The sequence below is a fragment of the Delphinus delphis genome, chromosome 2 (genome assembly GCF_949987515.2).
Source record: "Delphinus delphis chromosome 2, mDelDel1.2, whole genome shotgun sequence".
Lineage (NCBI taxonomy): Eukaryota > Metazoa > Chordata > Mammalia > Artiodactyla > Delphinidae > Delphinus > Delphinus delphis.
The window spans coordinates 171,298,337-171,317,038 of NC_082684.1; the positions used below are offsets into that span (position 1 = coordinate 171,298,337).

General features: G+C 41.8%; 1 protein-coding gene across 5 annotated transcripts in view; it reads right to left on the reverse strand.

Annotated features, from left to right (window-relative positions):
- The window catches only part of DCLRE1C (DNA cross-link repair 1C), a 119,984-nt gene that overhangs the window by 37,981 nt on the left and 63,301 nt on the right, over window positions 1-18,702 (reverse strand). Inside the window, exon 1 of one of the 5 annotated variants that reach the window (XM_060006277.1) lies at window positions 11,751-11,957. The exons of the other annotated variants lie outside the window; for them this stretch is intronic. Coding sequence (XP_059862260.1) covers window positions 11,751-11,859 — 109 coding nt within the window. The 5' untranslated portion in view covers window positions 11,860-11,957. Of the gene's footprint in view, window positions 1-11,750; window positions 11,958-18,702 lie in introns of those variants that run through there. 5 annotated transcript variants of the gene reach the window in all.

The window sequence follows — 18,702 nt, forward strand, 5'->3', positions numbered from 1 at the left end:
ATTATGGTGAAACAGAAAATCGGAATAGACTGATAACTAGTAAGGATACTAAATATCTCTACTAATATCAGTAACTTTAAAAATCCAACAAACAAAATTCCCGGACCAGATGGCTTTGCTAGTGAATTCTACAAACATTCAAAGAACTCAATTTATGAGGCTAGCATTACCCTGATACCAAAACCAGACAAGGACATCACACAAATTACAGACCAATATCCCTGATGAACATAGATGAAAAAAATCCTCAACAAGATATTAGCAAACAGAATTCAACAACACATTAAAAGGATCATACACCATGATTTAGTGGGATTTATTCCAGGGATGCAAATTTGGTTCAACATCCACAAATCAGTCAATGTTATAATCACATGAACAAAATGAAGGACAAAAAACCATATAATCATCTCAACAGATGCACAAAAAGCACTGGACAAAACTTGACATCCATTTATGATAAAAACTCTCAATAAATCAGGTATAGAGGGAACAAACTTCAATATAATAAAGACCATATGTGACAAGCTCTCAGCAAACATCATAATCAGTGGTGAAAAGCTGAAAGCTATTTCTCTAAGATCAGAAATAAGACAAGAACACCCATTCTTGCCCTTTTATTCAACATAATATTATAAATTCCAGCCATAGGAATTAGGTAAGAAAAAGAAAGAAAAAGCATGCAAAGTTGAAAGGAAGAAGTAAAACTGGCACTATTTACAGATAACATGATACATATATAGAAAATACTAAAGACCATCAAAAAACTGTTAGAGGAATATTGGTCAAGATGGCAGTGTCGGAAGACGCAGAGTTAGCATCTCCCCACAACTAGGGTGCCTGAAGGCCGCGGGTGGGGAACTCTGACGCCCAAGGAGACGGGAGGAACTCCAAAGTGAACCGGTAGGATGTAGGGGGACTGAGAGGGGAGGAGAAGTGGGTGCCAGACAGGATCAGTGCCCCTGAGGCCAGGGAGATCAGGAGAGGCAGGAGGGAGGGGCCCTCTGGGAAGAGCAGGAGAGGAGTGGAGGGCAATCTCCCAGCCCACTTGGGCCAGGGAGCCTGCTGAGCTCCCAAACCAGTACCCACCCCCCCAAAGCCTGATCCAGGCCACATGGGTCCTGGAGGCATAAGAGGGAGGCTGGGGAGATCAGGAGAGGCAGGTGGGAGGAGTCATCCAGGAGGAGCGGGAGAGGAGCGGAGGGTGATTGCTCCACCCACTAGAGCCCAGGAAGCCTGATGGGCTCCCAGGTGAGGTCCCCTGCCCTCTGAGACCAGGGGTGGGGGGCACGCCTGGGCCCCTTCTGTTCCTTGAGCCTAAGCCCCACCCCACACGGCCCCCAGGACCTTTTCCAGCCCTGTGGGTCCTGAGCATAGGCCCCGCCCACCACCCAAACCTCGCCCTTGCTTAGGCCCCGCCCTCCACAGCCAAGGCCTTCCCCCCTTTTTCTTCTTTTCCCTCCTCCTCTTTTTTTACTATTGTGGTACTGATGTACCTTCCAGTTGTTGATTCATCTATATTTTTATTTTTATATTCTTTCTAACATATCTGTTAGTTTCCTAGTCTAATTTTATTTTTTACTTTGTTATTGTTCTTTTTTTTTTTTTTTTTTTTGCCGCCCCATGCAGCTTGCGGGATCTTGGATCACAAGCCCAGGGTCGGGCCAAAGCTCCTGCAGTGGGAGCTTCAAGTCTGAACCACTGGACTAACAGAGAACCTCAGACCCCAGGGAATATTCATCAGAGTGAGGGCTCATGGCGTTCCTCATCTCAGCACCAAGATCCAGCTCCACCCAATAGCCTACAGACTCCAGTGTTGGAAGCCGCAGGCCAAACAACCAGTAAGACAAGAACACAATCCCACTCGTAAAAAAAAAAAAAAAAAAAAAAAAATGAGACAGCACACAAATATGTCACAGATGAAGGAGACAGGTAAAAACCTACAAAACCAAATAAATGAAGAGGAAATAGGCAACCTAGCAGAACAAGAATTCAGAGTAATGACAGTAAAGATGATCCAGAATCTCGGAAATAGAATGGAGGCACGGATCGAGAAAATACAAGAAATGTTTAACAAAGATCTAGAAGAACTAAGGAACAAACAAACAGAGATAAACAACACAATAACTGAAATGAAAAATACACTAGAAGGAATCAATAACAGAATAACGGAGGCAGAAGAACGAATAGGTGAGCTGGAAGACAAAATGGTGGAAATAACTGCTGAGGAGCAGAATAAAGAAAAAAGAATGAAAAGAATTGAGGACAATCTCAGAGACCTCTGGGACAACACTAAACGCACCAACATTCAAATTATAGGGGTCCCAGAAGAAGAAGAGAAAAAGAAAGGGTCTGAGAAAATATTTGAACAGATTATAGTTGAAAACTTCTCTAACAGGGAAAGGAAATAGTCACCCAAGTCCAGGAAGCACAGGGAGTCCCATACAGGATAAACCCTAGGAGAAACACACCAAGACACATATTAATCAAACTAACAAAAATTAAATTCAAAGAAAAAATATTAAAAGCAGCAATGGAAAAACAAAAAATAACATACAAAGGAATCCCCATGAGGTTATCAGCTGATTTTTCAGCAGAAACTCTGCAGCCAGAAGGCAGTGGCAGGATATACTTAAAGTGATGAAAGAGAAAAACCTACAACCAAGATTACTCTATCCAGCAAGGATCTCATTCAGATTCGATGGAGAAGTGAAAAGGTTTTCAGACAGGCAAAAGCTAAGAGAATTCAGCACCACCAAACCAGCTTTACAATAAATGCTAAAGAAACTTCTCTAAGCAGGAAACACAAAAGAAGAAAAAGACCCACAAAAACAAATCCAAAACAATTAAGAAAATGGTAATAGGAACATACATATTGATAATAACCTTGAATGTAAATGGATTAAATGCCCCAACCAAAAGACACAGACTGGCTGAATGGATACAAAAACGAGATCCATATATATGCTGTCTACAAGAGACCCAGTTCAGACCTAGGGACACATATGGACTGAAAGTGAAGGGATGGAAAAAGATATTGCATGCAAATGGAAATCAAAAGAAAGCTAGGGTAGCAATACTTATATCAGATAAAATAGACTTTAAAATAAAGAGTGTTACAAGAGATAAGGAGGGACACTACATACTGATCAAAGGATCAATCCAAGAAGAAGATATAACAATTATAAATGTTTATGCACACAACACAGGAGCACCTCAATACGTAAGGCAAATGCTAGCAACCATGAAAGGAGAAATAGACAGTAACACGTTAACAGTAGGGGACTTTAACACCCCACTTACACCAATGGACAGATCATCCAAACAGAAAATAAGTAAGAAAACACAAGCTTTAAATGACACAATATATCAGATAGATCTAATTGATATTTATAGAACATTCCACCCAAAAGTGGCAGAATACACTTTCTTCTCAAGTGCACATGGAACATTCTCCAGGATGGATCACATCTTGGGTGACAAATCAAGCCTCGGAAAACTTAAGAAAATTGAAATAGTTCAAGCATCTTTTCTGACCACAACACTATGAGATTGGAAATCAATTACAGGAAAAAAACTGTAAAAAACACAAATACATGGAGGCTAAACAGTGCACTACTAAATAACTAAGACATCACAGAAGAAATCAAAGAAGAAATTTAAAAATACATAGAAACAAATGACAGCGAAAACACAATGACCCAAAACCTATGGGACGCAGCAAAAGAAGTTCTAAGAGGGAAGTTGAGAGCAGTTCAATCTCACCTCAAGAAACAAGAAAACTCTCAAATAAATAATCTAACCCTACACTTAAAACAACTAGAGAAAGAAGAACAAGGAAAACTCAAAGTCAGTATAAGGAAAGAAATCATAAAGATCAGAGCAGAAATAATGAAATAGAAACGAAGAAAACAATAGCAAAGATCAATAAAACTAAAAGCTGGTTCTTTGAGAAGATAAAAAAAATTGAGAAACCCTTGGCCGGACTCATCAAGGAAAAAAAGGCAGAGGACGCAAATCAATAAAATTAGAAATGAAAAAGGAGAAATCACAAGTGACACTGCAGAAATACAAAGGAATATAAGAGACTACTACAAACAACTATATGCCAATAAAATGGACAAACACAAAGAAATGGACAAATTCTTGGAAAGGTACAACTTTCCAAGGCTGAAAAAGGACGAATTAGAAAATATATACAGACCTATCACAAGCAATGAAATTGAAACTGTAATTAAAAATCTTCTAACAAACAAAAGTCCAGGACCAGATGGCTTCACAGGCGAATTCTATCAAACATTTAGTGAAGAGCTAACACCAATCCTTCTTAAACTCTTCCAAAAAGTTGCAGAGGGAGGGACACTCCCACATACATTGTACGAGGCCACCATCACCTTGATACCAAAACCAGAAGAAGATATCACAAAAAAAGAAAATTATAGACCAATATCCCTGATGAACATAGATGCAAAAATCCTGAACAAAATACTAGCAAAGAGAATCCAACAGCACATTAAGAGGATCATACACCATGATCAAGTGGGATTTATCCCAGGGATGCAAGAATTCTTCGATGTACGCAAATCAATCAATGTGATACACCACATTAACAAATTAAGGAATAAAAACCATATGATCAACTCAATAGATGCAGAAAAAGTTTTTGACAAAATTCAACACCAATTTATGATAAAAACTCTCCAGAAAGTGGGCATAGAGGGAACCTACCTCAACAAAATAAACGCCACATATGACAAACCCACAGCCAACATCATCCTCAATGGTGAAAAACTGAAAGCATTTCCACTAAGATCAGGAACAAGACAAGGATGTCCACTCTCACCACTCTTATTCAACATACTATTGGAATTCCTAGCCACAGCAATCAGAGAAGAAAAAGAAATAAAAGGAATACAAATTGGAAAGGAAGTAAAACTGTCACTGTTTGCCAATGACATGATACTATACATAGAAAATCCTCAAGATGCCACCAGAAAACTACTAGAACTAATCAATGAATTTGGCAAGGTTGCAGGATACAAAATTAATGCACAGAAATCTCTTGCATTCCTATACATCAACAATGAAAAATCAGAAAGAGAAATTAAGGAAACACTCCCATTTACCATTGCAACAAAAAAATAAAATACTTAGGAATAAACCTGCCTAAGGAGGCAAAAGACTTGTACTCAGAAAACTATAAACCACTGATGAAAGAAATCAAAGATGACATAAAACAGATGGAGAAAGATACCATGTTCTTGGATTGGAAGAATCAATGTTGTGAAAATGACTACACGACCCAAAGCAATCTACAGATTCAATGCAATCCCCATCAAACTACCAATGGCATTCTTCACAGAATTATAAAAAAAAAATTTACAGTTCGTATGGAAACACAAAAGACCCCAAATAGCCAAAGCAATCTTGAGAAAGAAAAATGGAGTTGGAGGAATCAGGCTCCCCGACTTCAAACTATACTACAAAGCTACAGCAATCAAGACAGTTTGGTACTGGCACAAAAATAGAAATATAGATCAATGGTACAGGATAGAATGCCCAGAGATAAACCCACACACATATGGTCACCTAATTTACGACAAAGGAAGCAAGAACATACAATGGAGAAAAGACAGCCTCTTCAATAAGTGGTGCTGGGAAAACTGGACAGCTACATGTAAAAGAGTGAAATTAGAACACTACCTAACACCATAGACAAAAATAAATTCCAAATGGATTAAAGACCTGAATGTAAGACCAGACACTACAAAACTCTTAGAGGAAGCCATAGGAAAAACACTCTTTGACATAAACCACAGCCAGATCTTTTTTGACCCACCTCTTGAGTAATGGAAATAAAAACAAAAATAAACAAATAGGACTTAATTAAACTTAAAAGCTTTTGCACAGCAAAGAAAACCATAAACAAGACATAAAGACAACCCTCAGAATGGGAGAAAATATTTGCAAATGAAAACAACAGACAAAGGATTAATCTCCAGAATATACAAACAGCTCATGGAGCTCAATATCAAAAAAACAAACAACCCAGTTAAAAAATGGGCAGAAGACCTAAATAGACATTTCAGCAAAGAAGACATACAGATGGCCAAGAGGCACGTGAAAAGATGCTCAGCATCTCTAATTATCAGAGAAACGTAAATCAAAACTACAGTGAGGTATCCCCTCATGCTGGTCAGAATGGCCATTATCAAAAAATCTAGAAACAATAAATGCTGGAGAGGGTGTGGTGAAAAGGGAACCCTCCTGCACTGTTGGTGGGAATGTCAATTGATACAACCACTATGGAAAACAGTATGGAGGTTCCTTAAAAAACTAAAAATAGAACTACCAAACGACCCAGCAATCCCACTATTGGGTATATACCCTGAGAAAACCATAATTCAAAAACAGTCATGTACCACACTGCAGCACTATTTACAATAGCCAGGACTAGGAAGCAACCTAGGTGTCCATTGACAGACGAATGGATAAAGAAGATGTGGTACATATATACAATGGAATCTCACTCAGCCATAAAAAGAAACGAAATTGAGTTATTTGTGGTGAGGTGGATGGACCTAAGTCTGTCATACAGAGTGAAGTAAGTCAGAAAGAGAAAAACAAATACCACATGCTAACGCATATATGTGGAATCTAAAAAACCGGTACTGATGAACCTAGTGGCAGGGCAGCAATAAAGATGTAGACATAGAGAATGAACTTGAGGACATGGGGTGGGAGGGTGAAGCTGGGGCAAAGTGAGAGTAGCATCGACATATATATACTACCGAATTGGGAGATTGGGATTGACATATATACAGTAATATGTATAAAATGGATAACTAATAAGAACCTGTGTAAAAAAATAAAATTCGAAAGTTAAAAAAAAAAACATATATACACTACCGAATGTAAAATAGTTAGCTAGTGGGAAGCAGCAGCATAGCACAGGGGGATCAGCTTGGTGCTTTGTGACCACCTAGAGGGGTGGGATAGGGAGGGTGGGAGGGAGACGCAAGAGGGAGGAGATATGGGGACATGTGTATGCATATGGCTGATTCGCTTTGTTGTGCAACAGAAACTAACACAGTATTGTGAAGCAATTATACTCCAATAAAGATCTATTAAAAACAAAAAACTGTTAGAATAAAGGAATTCAGTAAAGTTGCAGGATATCAACATACAGAAGTCTGCTGCATTTCTACACACAAATAACCATCAGAAAGAGAAATTAAGAAAATGATCCCATTCACAGCTACATCAAAAAGAATAAAATATGTAGGAATAAATTTAACCAAGGAAGACCGGTATATTGAAAACTACATGCATTAATAAAAGAAATTGATGACACAAATAAATGTAAAGCTATTCCATGCTCATAGATTGAAAGAATCAATACTGTTAAATTGCCCATACTACCCAAAGCAATCAACAGGTTCAGTGCAACCCATATCAAAATTCCAATGGCATTTTTCATAGGAACAGAACAAATAATCATAAAATTTGTATAGAACCACAAAAGAACCCCAAATAGCCAAAGCAATCTTGAAAAAAAAACAAAACTGGAGACATGCTCCCTGGTTACAAAATGTATTGTTTCAAATGTATAGTAATTAAAACAGTATGGTACTGGCATAAAAACACATAGATCAACAGAACAGAATAGCAAGCCCAGAAATAAAGCCACACATATAGTGTCAATTACTGAGAATATATGATAAAGAAACCAAGAATATATGATGGGGAAAGGACAGTCTCTTCAATAAATGGTGGTAGGAAAACTGGACAGCCACATGCAAAAGAATGAAACCTAACCATTACCTTATACACCACACACAAAAATTAACTCAAAATAGATTAAAGACTTGAATCTAAGATCTGAAACCATAAAATTTCTAGAAGAAAACATAGGCCGTAAGCTCCTTGACATAGGTCTTGGTGGTGATCTTTTGAATCTGACACCAAAAGCAAAACTAAGCAAATGACATCAAATTAAAAAGTTTTTGCACAGCAAAGGAAAGCATCAACGAAATGAAAAAACCTACTGAATAGGAGAAAACATTTGCAAATCATGTATCTGATAAGGGACTAATATCCAAAATATATGAAGAACTCATAACTCAACAGCAAAAAAACAATCTGATTTTTTTAATGGGCAGATCTGAATAGACATTTTCCCCAAGACATACAGATGGCCAACGGGCACATGAAAAGATGTTCCACATCATTAATCATCAGGAAAATGCAAATCAAAACCACAATGAGATACCACCTCACACCCATTAGACTGGCTATTATCAAAAAGAAAAATAACAAATGTTGAAAAGGATGTGGAGAAATGGGAACCCTTGTGCACTGTTGGTAGGAACGTAAATTGGTGCAGCCACTATGGGAAACAGTATGGAGGTTCCTCAAAAAATTAAAAACAGAACTATCATATGATCCAGCAATTCCACGTCTGGGTACTTAACTAAAGAAAACAAAAACACTAACTCAAAAAGACATCTGCACCCCCAGGTTCACTGAAGCATTATTTACAATAGCCAAGACATGGAAACAACCTAAGTGTCCATCAGTGAATGAATGCATAAAGAAGATGTGGTATATATGCACAATGAAATATTATTCAGCCATGAAAACTGCTGTCTCACCACGAATTAACAATCTTCATTATAAGTTTTCTAAAAACTGATAAGTTTAAAGCTAATTATACAAAATTATTTTCTCTATATAACTTTTTTCCAGCTCTTTTAAGATTAATACATAAATGCTGCTGGAAAGTTAATTTTACTTAAAAAAAAAACTATAACCAAGTAGATTATTTTGAAAGTCTTTTCCTCCTCAAATCATTTACCAAAAATGACTTTCATCTGCATTTTGATTAATTTATGTAAACACTGCCTGTTACCACCCTTGATGAAGGCAAACGGCAAAGGCAGTCCAGCTGGGTTGATGGGGAGACAATGTTAAACAGCCTAACAATAAACCACAAGAAAAAAATCTAATTATCCTAATTACCACCAACACATGTGCCCTCAAATTTGTATGTGACAATCCTTAACTCTTGAAAACAAGGCCGTCACCACACCTCAAGTGGGCGACGTTGACCAAACACGTGCCGCCACAGGACAGTCCACCTGCCCCCTCACAGTGTGCATCTCCTCAGGTCACTCCTGGTCCATGCTTTTAGGGCCAATGAGTGCATGCCAGGGCAGGACTCTCCCTTATGGGGGTTTCCAGAGAGTCTGAGTCACGGCAAACACAAGGCTGACTCAGGACTCTGCTCCAGGCTTCCCAACTACCTCAGTGCGCAGCAACCCGTCCTATCAAGACAACCCAGCCCACCACCCCAGTCAAGGGAATCTGGGGAGTTTACTTTGTGATGCTAGGACTGCACCCAGCATCTCCCTTCCAGGGCCTCTTTCCTTTTCCTCGACCAGAATAAATCATCTTAAGTGGTCTCCAGAAGGGGTCCTCCCCCACGCTGGGCCACTATCTCAGGCCACGGGTCCTCTCGTGTCCTCCAGGCCTCACTGGTGCTTAGTCAATTCTGCCCTGAGCACAGCGCTGGGTTCCAGATGGGCCATAAAGAGGCATCAAGCGGGTCCATGGCCCACCTCAACTTCTATCAAACTGTGATGTTAACATGCTCATGTGCATTTTTTTTTAACAAGAGTCCATGGACCTTGTCAGATATTCTATATTACTCAGCTCAGGCAGGGTAGCTTAAACAGAATGTATTTCTAACAGTTCTGGAAGCTAAAGTCCAAGATCAAGGTGCCAAGGTTGGTTTCTGGCAAGGCCTCTCCTGCCTTATAAAGAGCCCCCTTCTTGCTGTGTGCTCACATGGCCTCTCCTCAGTGTGAGATCTCTCTTCCTTTTCTTCGAAGGTCACCAAGCCTATCAAATTAGGACCCCACCCCTATGACCTCATTTAACCTTAATCACCTCCTAAAAGCCCTTTCTCCAAATACAGTCACACTGGGGGTCAGGGATTCAATACATGAATTGGGGGGGGACACAATTCAGTCCATGGCACATCCAAAGAAGTCTTGTTTCCCAAAAAGGTTAAAAACCACCAGTAGGTAATGTGGCAAACCTCAGAAAGCAGAAGTTGAGTTCTTGCCCTTGATCAGTTTACCTCCTCATTGGGAAAACAGACCCACGTGGGATTAGAGCACAGGAAAAGTTAGTATACACTGCTGGACAGGAGAGAGTCTTGCTTAATGTACAAACTAATGACGCTGCCTTCACAACTACACTTCAATTTAAAAAGTAAAATCAATAAATAATATAAATACACAAATAGAAAAACAAACGAACAAATTCCTCTAGATGAACTCATTCTCCAAACTCACTACTCCAAAACATGAAGGCCAAACCCAAATCCATTCTTTAATTGTGGCCACCACATGTGAGTTCAGAAATGCTGGCAGACTCAACACAAAAGGTAAAAATATCCTCCTCCACCAGTGGCTTCTCAATGAAAAACAAGACAAAAACAAAAATATTGTCCTCAAAAAGAAGCAGAAAGACCCTCACAGAGGCTCATGTGCTTTTTTAGCAAATTGATAGAGGAGGTCCAGATTTTCGTCATTAAAGAGAGAGAATTAGGGACTTAGAACCAGAAAGCAGAGCCATTCCCCAAAAGCAGAAATTTCAATGATTTACACCAGGTTAAAGTGAGTGATTCCACACACAACAGCTGATCTTCACACCAACTGTGTGATGAAGGGCATGTTTTGATATCTGTAATTTACTTTAAAATCACACCGTGTGATATATACGTGAATATGTATCTGAGTCACTCCTCAGAAGAGGGGTTGGGGGCATCCTGCTTAAGCTACTCTGGGAGTCCACACTCCAAGAGTAAGCTTCTAGAACGCTTCAGTTAAGCTTCATCTCTGGTCAATGCCCAAGGCCGTGCTAATTAGCACAATGAATATTAAACCTGTTTTCATAGGTAAAGTTAGTGACGTGTCAGTCAGCATACTAGACGTTAAAAATGGACAGTGGTTGTGAAGTTAGTGTTGCTCCAGCTCTGGAGACCGGCTAAAATGTTTTAGAAACGCTCCAGTCTTGCCTGGAGCATCTAGCCTCGGGACCATATCATTAGGGGGTGATGCTCCAAGCTTAAGTCCTAACCGCCTCCAGCTGTGAAATCTTGGTATTCTGGTTGCCTGACCTGGCCGTCTGTAAAGTAAACCGCATCCTACCTCTAGACCAAAATGAACCTTTCATAGGGGAAAAGAACATCTATAAGGAGGCGGAGCTTGCACTTCGCCGAGCTTACAGACAGGATGTTTAATTTGAGTGCGTGCATGCTTGCTAATTAATGTCTGCGGGTATGGCACAATTTCATCTAAACTTGTCTTTATAACATGATCGCGAGGATATGGGGGAAGAACTAAGTAATCCTTGCCAACCTCTGACTATTGGGCCTTGGGAGAACTTCCCCCCAAATCGAATAGTTGTGCCTGATCAAAGTGGCTTGGGTCAGTGACAACTGGGAGTCGCTGTTCTGTCCCGCGGTACCGATGAGGAATTAAAGCGTCAGACGGGCTGAAGAGCCCGCCGGGACAAGGCGAGTCGCTAGTCTCTCCCCTGGCCTCCCAAAGCCTGAACTCCCTCCTGAAGGACCCCGACCCCCGCCTTCCCTCCCTCCAGCCCCTGGGCGACCTCGCTGCGGGGCCCGAACCCGCGCAACCCGGCTCCCCGGGACTGGGCGGCGCGCTGCGCTCGCTCACCTTTGTGGCAGTGGGACAGGAAGTAGGCGCGGGCCCTCAGGTTCTCCCGGTCGAAGCGGTCTATGGAGATGGTTGGATACTCGGCCATCTGCCCCTCGAAGCAGCTCATTGCGTCCGCCAACCCGGCCCGACTGGCCCGCAGCCTAGAAAGCAACGGAAGCCCTAGCCGCCGCCGGCCGCGCCGCCACTTCCGGGAAGCTGCCAGCGCCTCACCATTGGCCGGCCGGGCGCAGCCACGTCCAATCATAGCAGCCCCTCGGCCCGGGGGGCGGGAGGGGGGCAGCGCCAAGGAGCTTCCAGTCAGTTCCCGCAGCCCGCGACCTGCGGGGTGAAACCAACTAATTGGGCTACCCTGCGCTCAGAGCTGGGAGGCCGGGTGGAGGAATCTAGGGTGCAGCGCGAGGAGTGAGGCTCCTCCCGGATACCTTGACACAACACGGTGTCACTCTGGTGAAGAGTTGCCCGTGTCTGTGCAGGATCGAGAACACCAAGGGAGACAACACCCAGAACAGGCGGCTCCACCCAGGGATGCGGCGCTTGGCTTTGAAATCGGATGCATTCCACTTCCTGCTTGTCAGCTGCGATCCTGCAAGCCTTCTTTTGCTTCTCTTCCTCTTTCTTGTCCCTTCCCAATGTCTACCTTATAGGATAAATGTCAGAATTGTGTGAGAAAACGGTATCAGGCTTGTGGTAGATTCGAAAACTCTTAGTCCCTGCTTCCCTTTATACGTAATCTACAAACGGAGTAAATCCACGATCCCTGATGATCACAGCTCAGATGCATGATCTTAAGGTAGATAAGTAAAGATCCCAAGGAGAGCTGAGCTGCTAGTCTCCCCTACCTCCACCCCTTTTGACCTTTTTCTTTTTTCTAACATTTTTTTTTCTTTTGGAAGTTAGATGTATAAAAGAAAAAAGATTGATAGGGTAATGGGCGAAAGGTCTGGAATTTTTTCACCACCAAAGCAACTTTATGAAAAGGTTTGCTAAAGTATTAACATTCACCGAATAGTCACAATGGCATTACCGGCGCCCCTTAGCAGCAAGTCTCCTTAGACACCACAGTATTATTAATCACAACTCCAATACTTGAAGTCCTACTTTGTGCACAGCACCGAACAAGCCCTGCCGTGATGACAGAGACGACTAAGATGCGCCTACGAGTCATTTTCAATCTGTTTGGAGACAAGAACTTTGCAGAACTTTCCACAGAGACACAAGATAATGTAGGAATAAATTCAGTAACAATGCGTTCTAGCCAGGGAAAACAAGAATCAGAATGCCACCCTCAGAGAATATCGGCGTGTTCCCTGCAGCCACGGCAGACAGTTCTATTCAAATACAGAGTCTGGTGAAATGCTAAGGAGGAGGGGGGGGAGAAAAGGGAGGAGGTGTGGACACATTGTCACGAATCTGAGTAAAACACCCTGCTAGTGTACATTGCCAACACCTTTGATTTGGCATAAGATGGTTTGTCATAGGATAAAAGAAGGCTGTCGCTGTGACTAGGCTGTCTATACCTAAAACCAAATCTTGCACTGAGCCTGGTATTTGCAGAATCCAGTGTGTCTACCTCTGACAATGAAGCTCCTGGCCATACAGGTCAAGATGAGGCTCGTATTCTTATTTATTTGTCCCCGTGTTTATTCCCTCCTCTAAACAATGGATACAGGACAAGAGAATAAAGGCAAACAGAGAGTCAGGATTAAAAGATAGGGTATAAAATAGTAAAGATGGGTAAGCATAGCCCAAGCACATGTAATATTGGCTCTTGTAGAGGAAGATTCAGTCACTTACTAGACTTTGGCATCCTCACAATACAGATGAAATGGACTTTCGGAAGAAGCCCAATTACCTGGATACTAAGTCCCAGGAGAAATGCCTCTTGTGGTTGCTCGTAAAGAAAAGAGTGAAACATGATTAGTCATTGCTATGTCCTCCTTCCCCAGCTGGGAATTTCTATCCTTCTGCAATCTCAAAGCTCTTTGGACTTCCAAGTCCTCAATTTATTCTGTCCCAGAAGGACAGAAAACTGCTATTAAGTTTATGTTAAATACCTAAAAACTACTTATTGAGGTAGATACAAGTTTTTGTTAGGAACTCAGTACAGAATATCTTTTTCTTAATTTTATGTACTTATAAATCGTTGTCCATAGTGTGGAGGAAGAATGTCACTTGCCATATCAGTCAGCAGAGGATGTTTCAGCCATCGAGAAATCAGCCACTGCAGTTACCCCCCCCCCCCAACAATGCACCCTGAGGGGATTCAGGATGGAGAAAAATAGGATACCAGCCCTAGATAGTTAAGGTGCAGATCAAGGGAATAATTTCAGTAAGCCCAGACTCTTGCATCCTCCCATACATAGAAACGCACTCAAGGAGATGTCTGGTTTTTCTTTAATTAGCCATAATTTTTTGATGTTTGACTACCTGATTTGTTGTTGTTTTGTTTTTTGCAGAAACTCCTATATATCCTAGCTCCTCCCTTACCTCTTTGAAACAGACCCTGAGAGCTATCTGAGAGGCTGTATCCCAGGCTTAAGTCCTCAGTCTGCCAAATAAAACATAAGTCTCAACTTTTAGGTTGTGATTTCTTTTCTTCAGTTGACAATATAAACAACTTGCATTATAAATTTACTGTATCCTATGCTATTCTTTTATAAAAAATACAGGCTCTGGATAGCGCTGCATCTGAGCCACTACTATTTATGTGATCTTGGTTAAGGTAACCTCTGCATAACTCAGCTTTCTCATCTTAAAATGGTGGTAACAATGAAGTCCACACAACGTCCTGGAAAACTGTAAGAGCTCAATAAATATTAGCTATTATTATTTATTCGGGGTATTTACTACTGTATGATCTCACTGATATGTGGACTTTAAAGAAATTGCACTCATAGAAACAAAGAACGGACTGGTGGTTGCCAGAGGTGGGGGAGGGGTGGGAGAGATGACTGAAGGTGGTCAGAAGGTACAGACTTCCAGTTATAAGATGAAAAAAATCACGGGAATTGTAATGTACAGCACAGCGACTATAGTTGACAATACTGTACTGTATACTTGACAGTGGCTGAGGAAGTGGGTATTAAAAGTTCTCATCACAAGAAAACGAAAACTGTATGCTCTCGGGAGTGCCAGAGGACTGGGGGAAATAGAGACTTCAGTCTTCAAAGGCACACACAAAATCTCATGCACACCGGGACCTAGAGCAGAAGCTGAAATGTTTTTTATTTTTATTGGCTGCGTTGCACGGCTTGCGGGATTTGAATTCCCCAACCAGGGATCAAACCTGGGCTCTTGGCAGTGAGAGTGCAGAGTCCTAACCACTAGACCACCAGGGAATTCCCAGAAGCTGTAATTTAATAGGAGCCTGGGTCAAACCTACCTGCTGATCTTGGACAGTCTCCCAGAGAGGCAGGAGGCGACTGCAGCTCTTCCTGGAGACGCAGACACTCGGAGCCAGTTTTAGGAGCTTGCTCTACCTTGTGGACACTGGCGCTGGCAAGCACCAGTACGGAACCCTTTCTCTAGCTTATGAGTCCCAGGACCCAGCCCTGCCCTGGCCCCACAGCCTACAGGGGCAAGTGCGGGGATGCCTTAGGCCAAGCAACTAACTGCATGGGCCCACGGCCCTACCTACCAGCAGACAGGCTGCCTCACTACCTCCTGAGCCCCCAGCCGCTACTGGACACAGCCCTGCCTACCAGAGGGCCCAGGACATAGCTCCACCCACCAGTGGGCGGGCACTGGCCCCATACTCCCCTGGGCCTGGCTCCAGTCTCCAGCGAGCCTGCTCTAGCCTCTAGACCATCCTCACCCACTGGGGAGCAGACACCAGTCACGAGAAAACCACAGCTCCACAGCCTGTGGACCCAGCCTGCCTACCAGGAGATCAGACCCTGCACTGGGACCAGCTGAGCCCTGGCCCTGCCCACTAGCAGGCCAATAAAAGCTTCAAGATGCCCCAGACCCTGCCTCCAGCTGTGTCAGGAACCAGCCCCACCCACCAGCAATCTGACACCAGCTCTGAGACCCCACCCCACCCCAACCCCGGGCCATGCAACAAGATTGCAGGAGCCAACTCTGCCTGCCAGTAGACTGGCATTAGCTCCAGGACCTGGTTTCACCCACCAGTGGGTAGCAACAGCTCCAAAGTCTTCTGGACCCGGACTCCTCCTACCAGTGAGTCAGCACTAGCCCCAGGACCACCCCTACACACAGGGTTCTGCAGTCAGCCACCTCGTGATCTGGTCCTACCAGCCAGTGGCTGGCAGCCTCCATACAAGGCAGGGCCTGGCAACAAACCAGACCAGGGGCCAACCAAGCCTACCAACCTGCCTACATAGTCAGCCTGCCACAACAGAAGGACCAAACAGCCCTCATAAGAGGGAACCTATAGATCGGGTGACAAGAGGGGAGTGTGCTGATGGGATGCACAGGATATCTCCTACAAAAGGCCAGTTCTCTAAGGTCAGGAAACAACCAATCTACCAGACACATAAAAATAAAAACAGTAACCTAGGCAAAATGAGGTGACAGAGGAACATGTTCCAAATGAAGGAACAAGATAAAATCCCAGAAGAAGAGCTAAGTGAAGTGGAGATAGGCAATCTACCCAAGAAAGAGTTCGGGGTAGTGATAGGTAAGATGGTCAAAGAACACGGGAGAAGAATGGATACACAGAGTGAGAAGTTAGAAGTTTTTAACAAAGAGTTATAAACTGTAAAGAACAACCAGAAATTAAGAATATAATAACTGAAATGAAAAATGCACTAGAAGGCATCAACAATACAAAGGAACAAATCAGCAACCTGGAAGACAGAGTAGTGAAAATCACTGATGCTGAACAGAAAAAAATAATGAAAAGAAATGAGGACAGTTTAAGAGATCTCTGGGAAAACATAAAGCATACTAATATTCACATTATAGGGGTCTCAGAAGGAGAAGAAAGAGATACAGGGGCTGAGAACATACTTGAAGATGTAGCAGCTGAAAACTTCCCCAACCTGGGAAAGGAAACAGATATCCAAGTCCAGGAAGCACAGAGAGACCCATACAGGATTTACCCAAAGAGGAACACACCAAGACACATTGTAATTAAAATGGCAAAAATTAAACATAAAGAGAGAATATTAAAAGCAGCAAGGAAAAATAACAAGTAATGTATAAGAGAACTCTGATAAGGCTATCAGATGACATTTCAGCAGATATTCTGCAAGCCAGAAGGAGTGGCACGATATATTTAAAGTGATGAAAGGGGAAAATCTACAACCAAGAATACTCTACAGCAAGGCTCTCATTCAGATTTGATGGAGAGATCAAAATCTTTACAGACAAGCAAAAGCTAAGAGTTCACCATCACCAAGCCAGCTTTACAAGGAATGTTAAAGGAACTTCTCTAAGTGAAAAAGGATAGGCCACATCTGGAAATCTGAAAATTATAAAAGGAAAAAGCTCATCAGTAAAGGCAAATATACAGTAAAGGTAGTGAATCATCCACACACAAAGACAGTAGGAAAGTTAAAAGATAATATAAGTAAAATCATCTATATTCACAATATGCAGTTAAGGGATACACAAAACAGTTAGAAATTAAATATGATATCAAAAATAGTAATTGTGAGCAGAGGAGAGTATAAATGCAGAGTTAAGATGCATTTAAAATTAATCAGCAACTTAAAACAATCACACACACACATTTATTTATTTAAAAACCTCATGGTAACCACAAACCAAAAATCTATAATAGATACACATAAAAAAGGAAAAAGGAGGGCTTCCCTGGTGGCGCAGTGGTTGAGAGTCCGCCTGCAGATGCAGGGGACACGGGTTCGTGCCCCGATCCGGGAGGATCCCACATGCCGTGAAGCGGCTGGACCCGTGAGCCATGGCCGCTGAGCCTGCGCGTCCGGAGCCTGTGCTCCGCAACGGGAGAGGCCACAACAGTGAGAGGCCCGCATACTGCAAAAAAAAAAAAGGAAAAAGGAATCCAAATATAACACTAAAGATAATCATCAAATTGCAAGAGAACAAAAGAAGGGAAAAAAAAGACCCACAAAAACAACTCCCAAACAATTAACAAAATGGCAATAAGAACATATATATATCAATAATTACCTTAAATGTAAATGGACTAAATGCTCCAATCAAAAGACATAGAGTGGCTGATTGGATACAAAAACAAGACTCATATATATGCTGCCTGTAAGAGAATCCCTTCAGACTTAAAGACACACACAGATTGAAACTGAAGGGATAGAAAAAGATATTCCATCCAAATGGAAATCAAAAGAAAGCCGGAGTAGCAATACTTATATCAGACAAAGTAAATTTAAAATAAAGGCTGTTATAATAGACAAGGAAGGATAATACATAAGGATCAAGGGGTCTATCCAAGAAGAAATTATAACAATTTTAAGTACATAGGCACACAATATTGGAGCATCTAAATACATAAAGCAAATATTAACAGATATAAAGGGAGAAAAGACAGTAACGTAATGATAATAGGGGAATTTAACACCCCAGTTAAATTAATAGATCATCCAGACAGAAAATCAATAAGGAAACACTGGCCTTAAATGATGCACTAGACCAGATGGACTTAATTGATTTTTATAGAGCATTCCATCCCAAAGTAGCAGAATACACATTTTTTTCAAGTGCATATGGAACATTTTCCAGGATAGATCACAAGCTAGGCCACAAAACAAGCGTCAGTACATTTAAGAAAATTGAAATCATATCAAACATCTTTTCTTACCACTATGCTATGAGACTAGAAATCAACTACAAGAAAAAAACCCACAAGCACTCGGAGGCTAAACAATATGCTACTAAGCAACCAAAGGATCACTGAAGAAATCAAAGAGGAAATCAAAAAATACCTGGAGACAAATGAAAATGAAAACACAATGATCCAAAATCTATGGAATGAAGCAAAAGCAGTTCT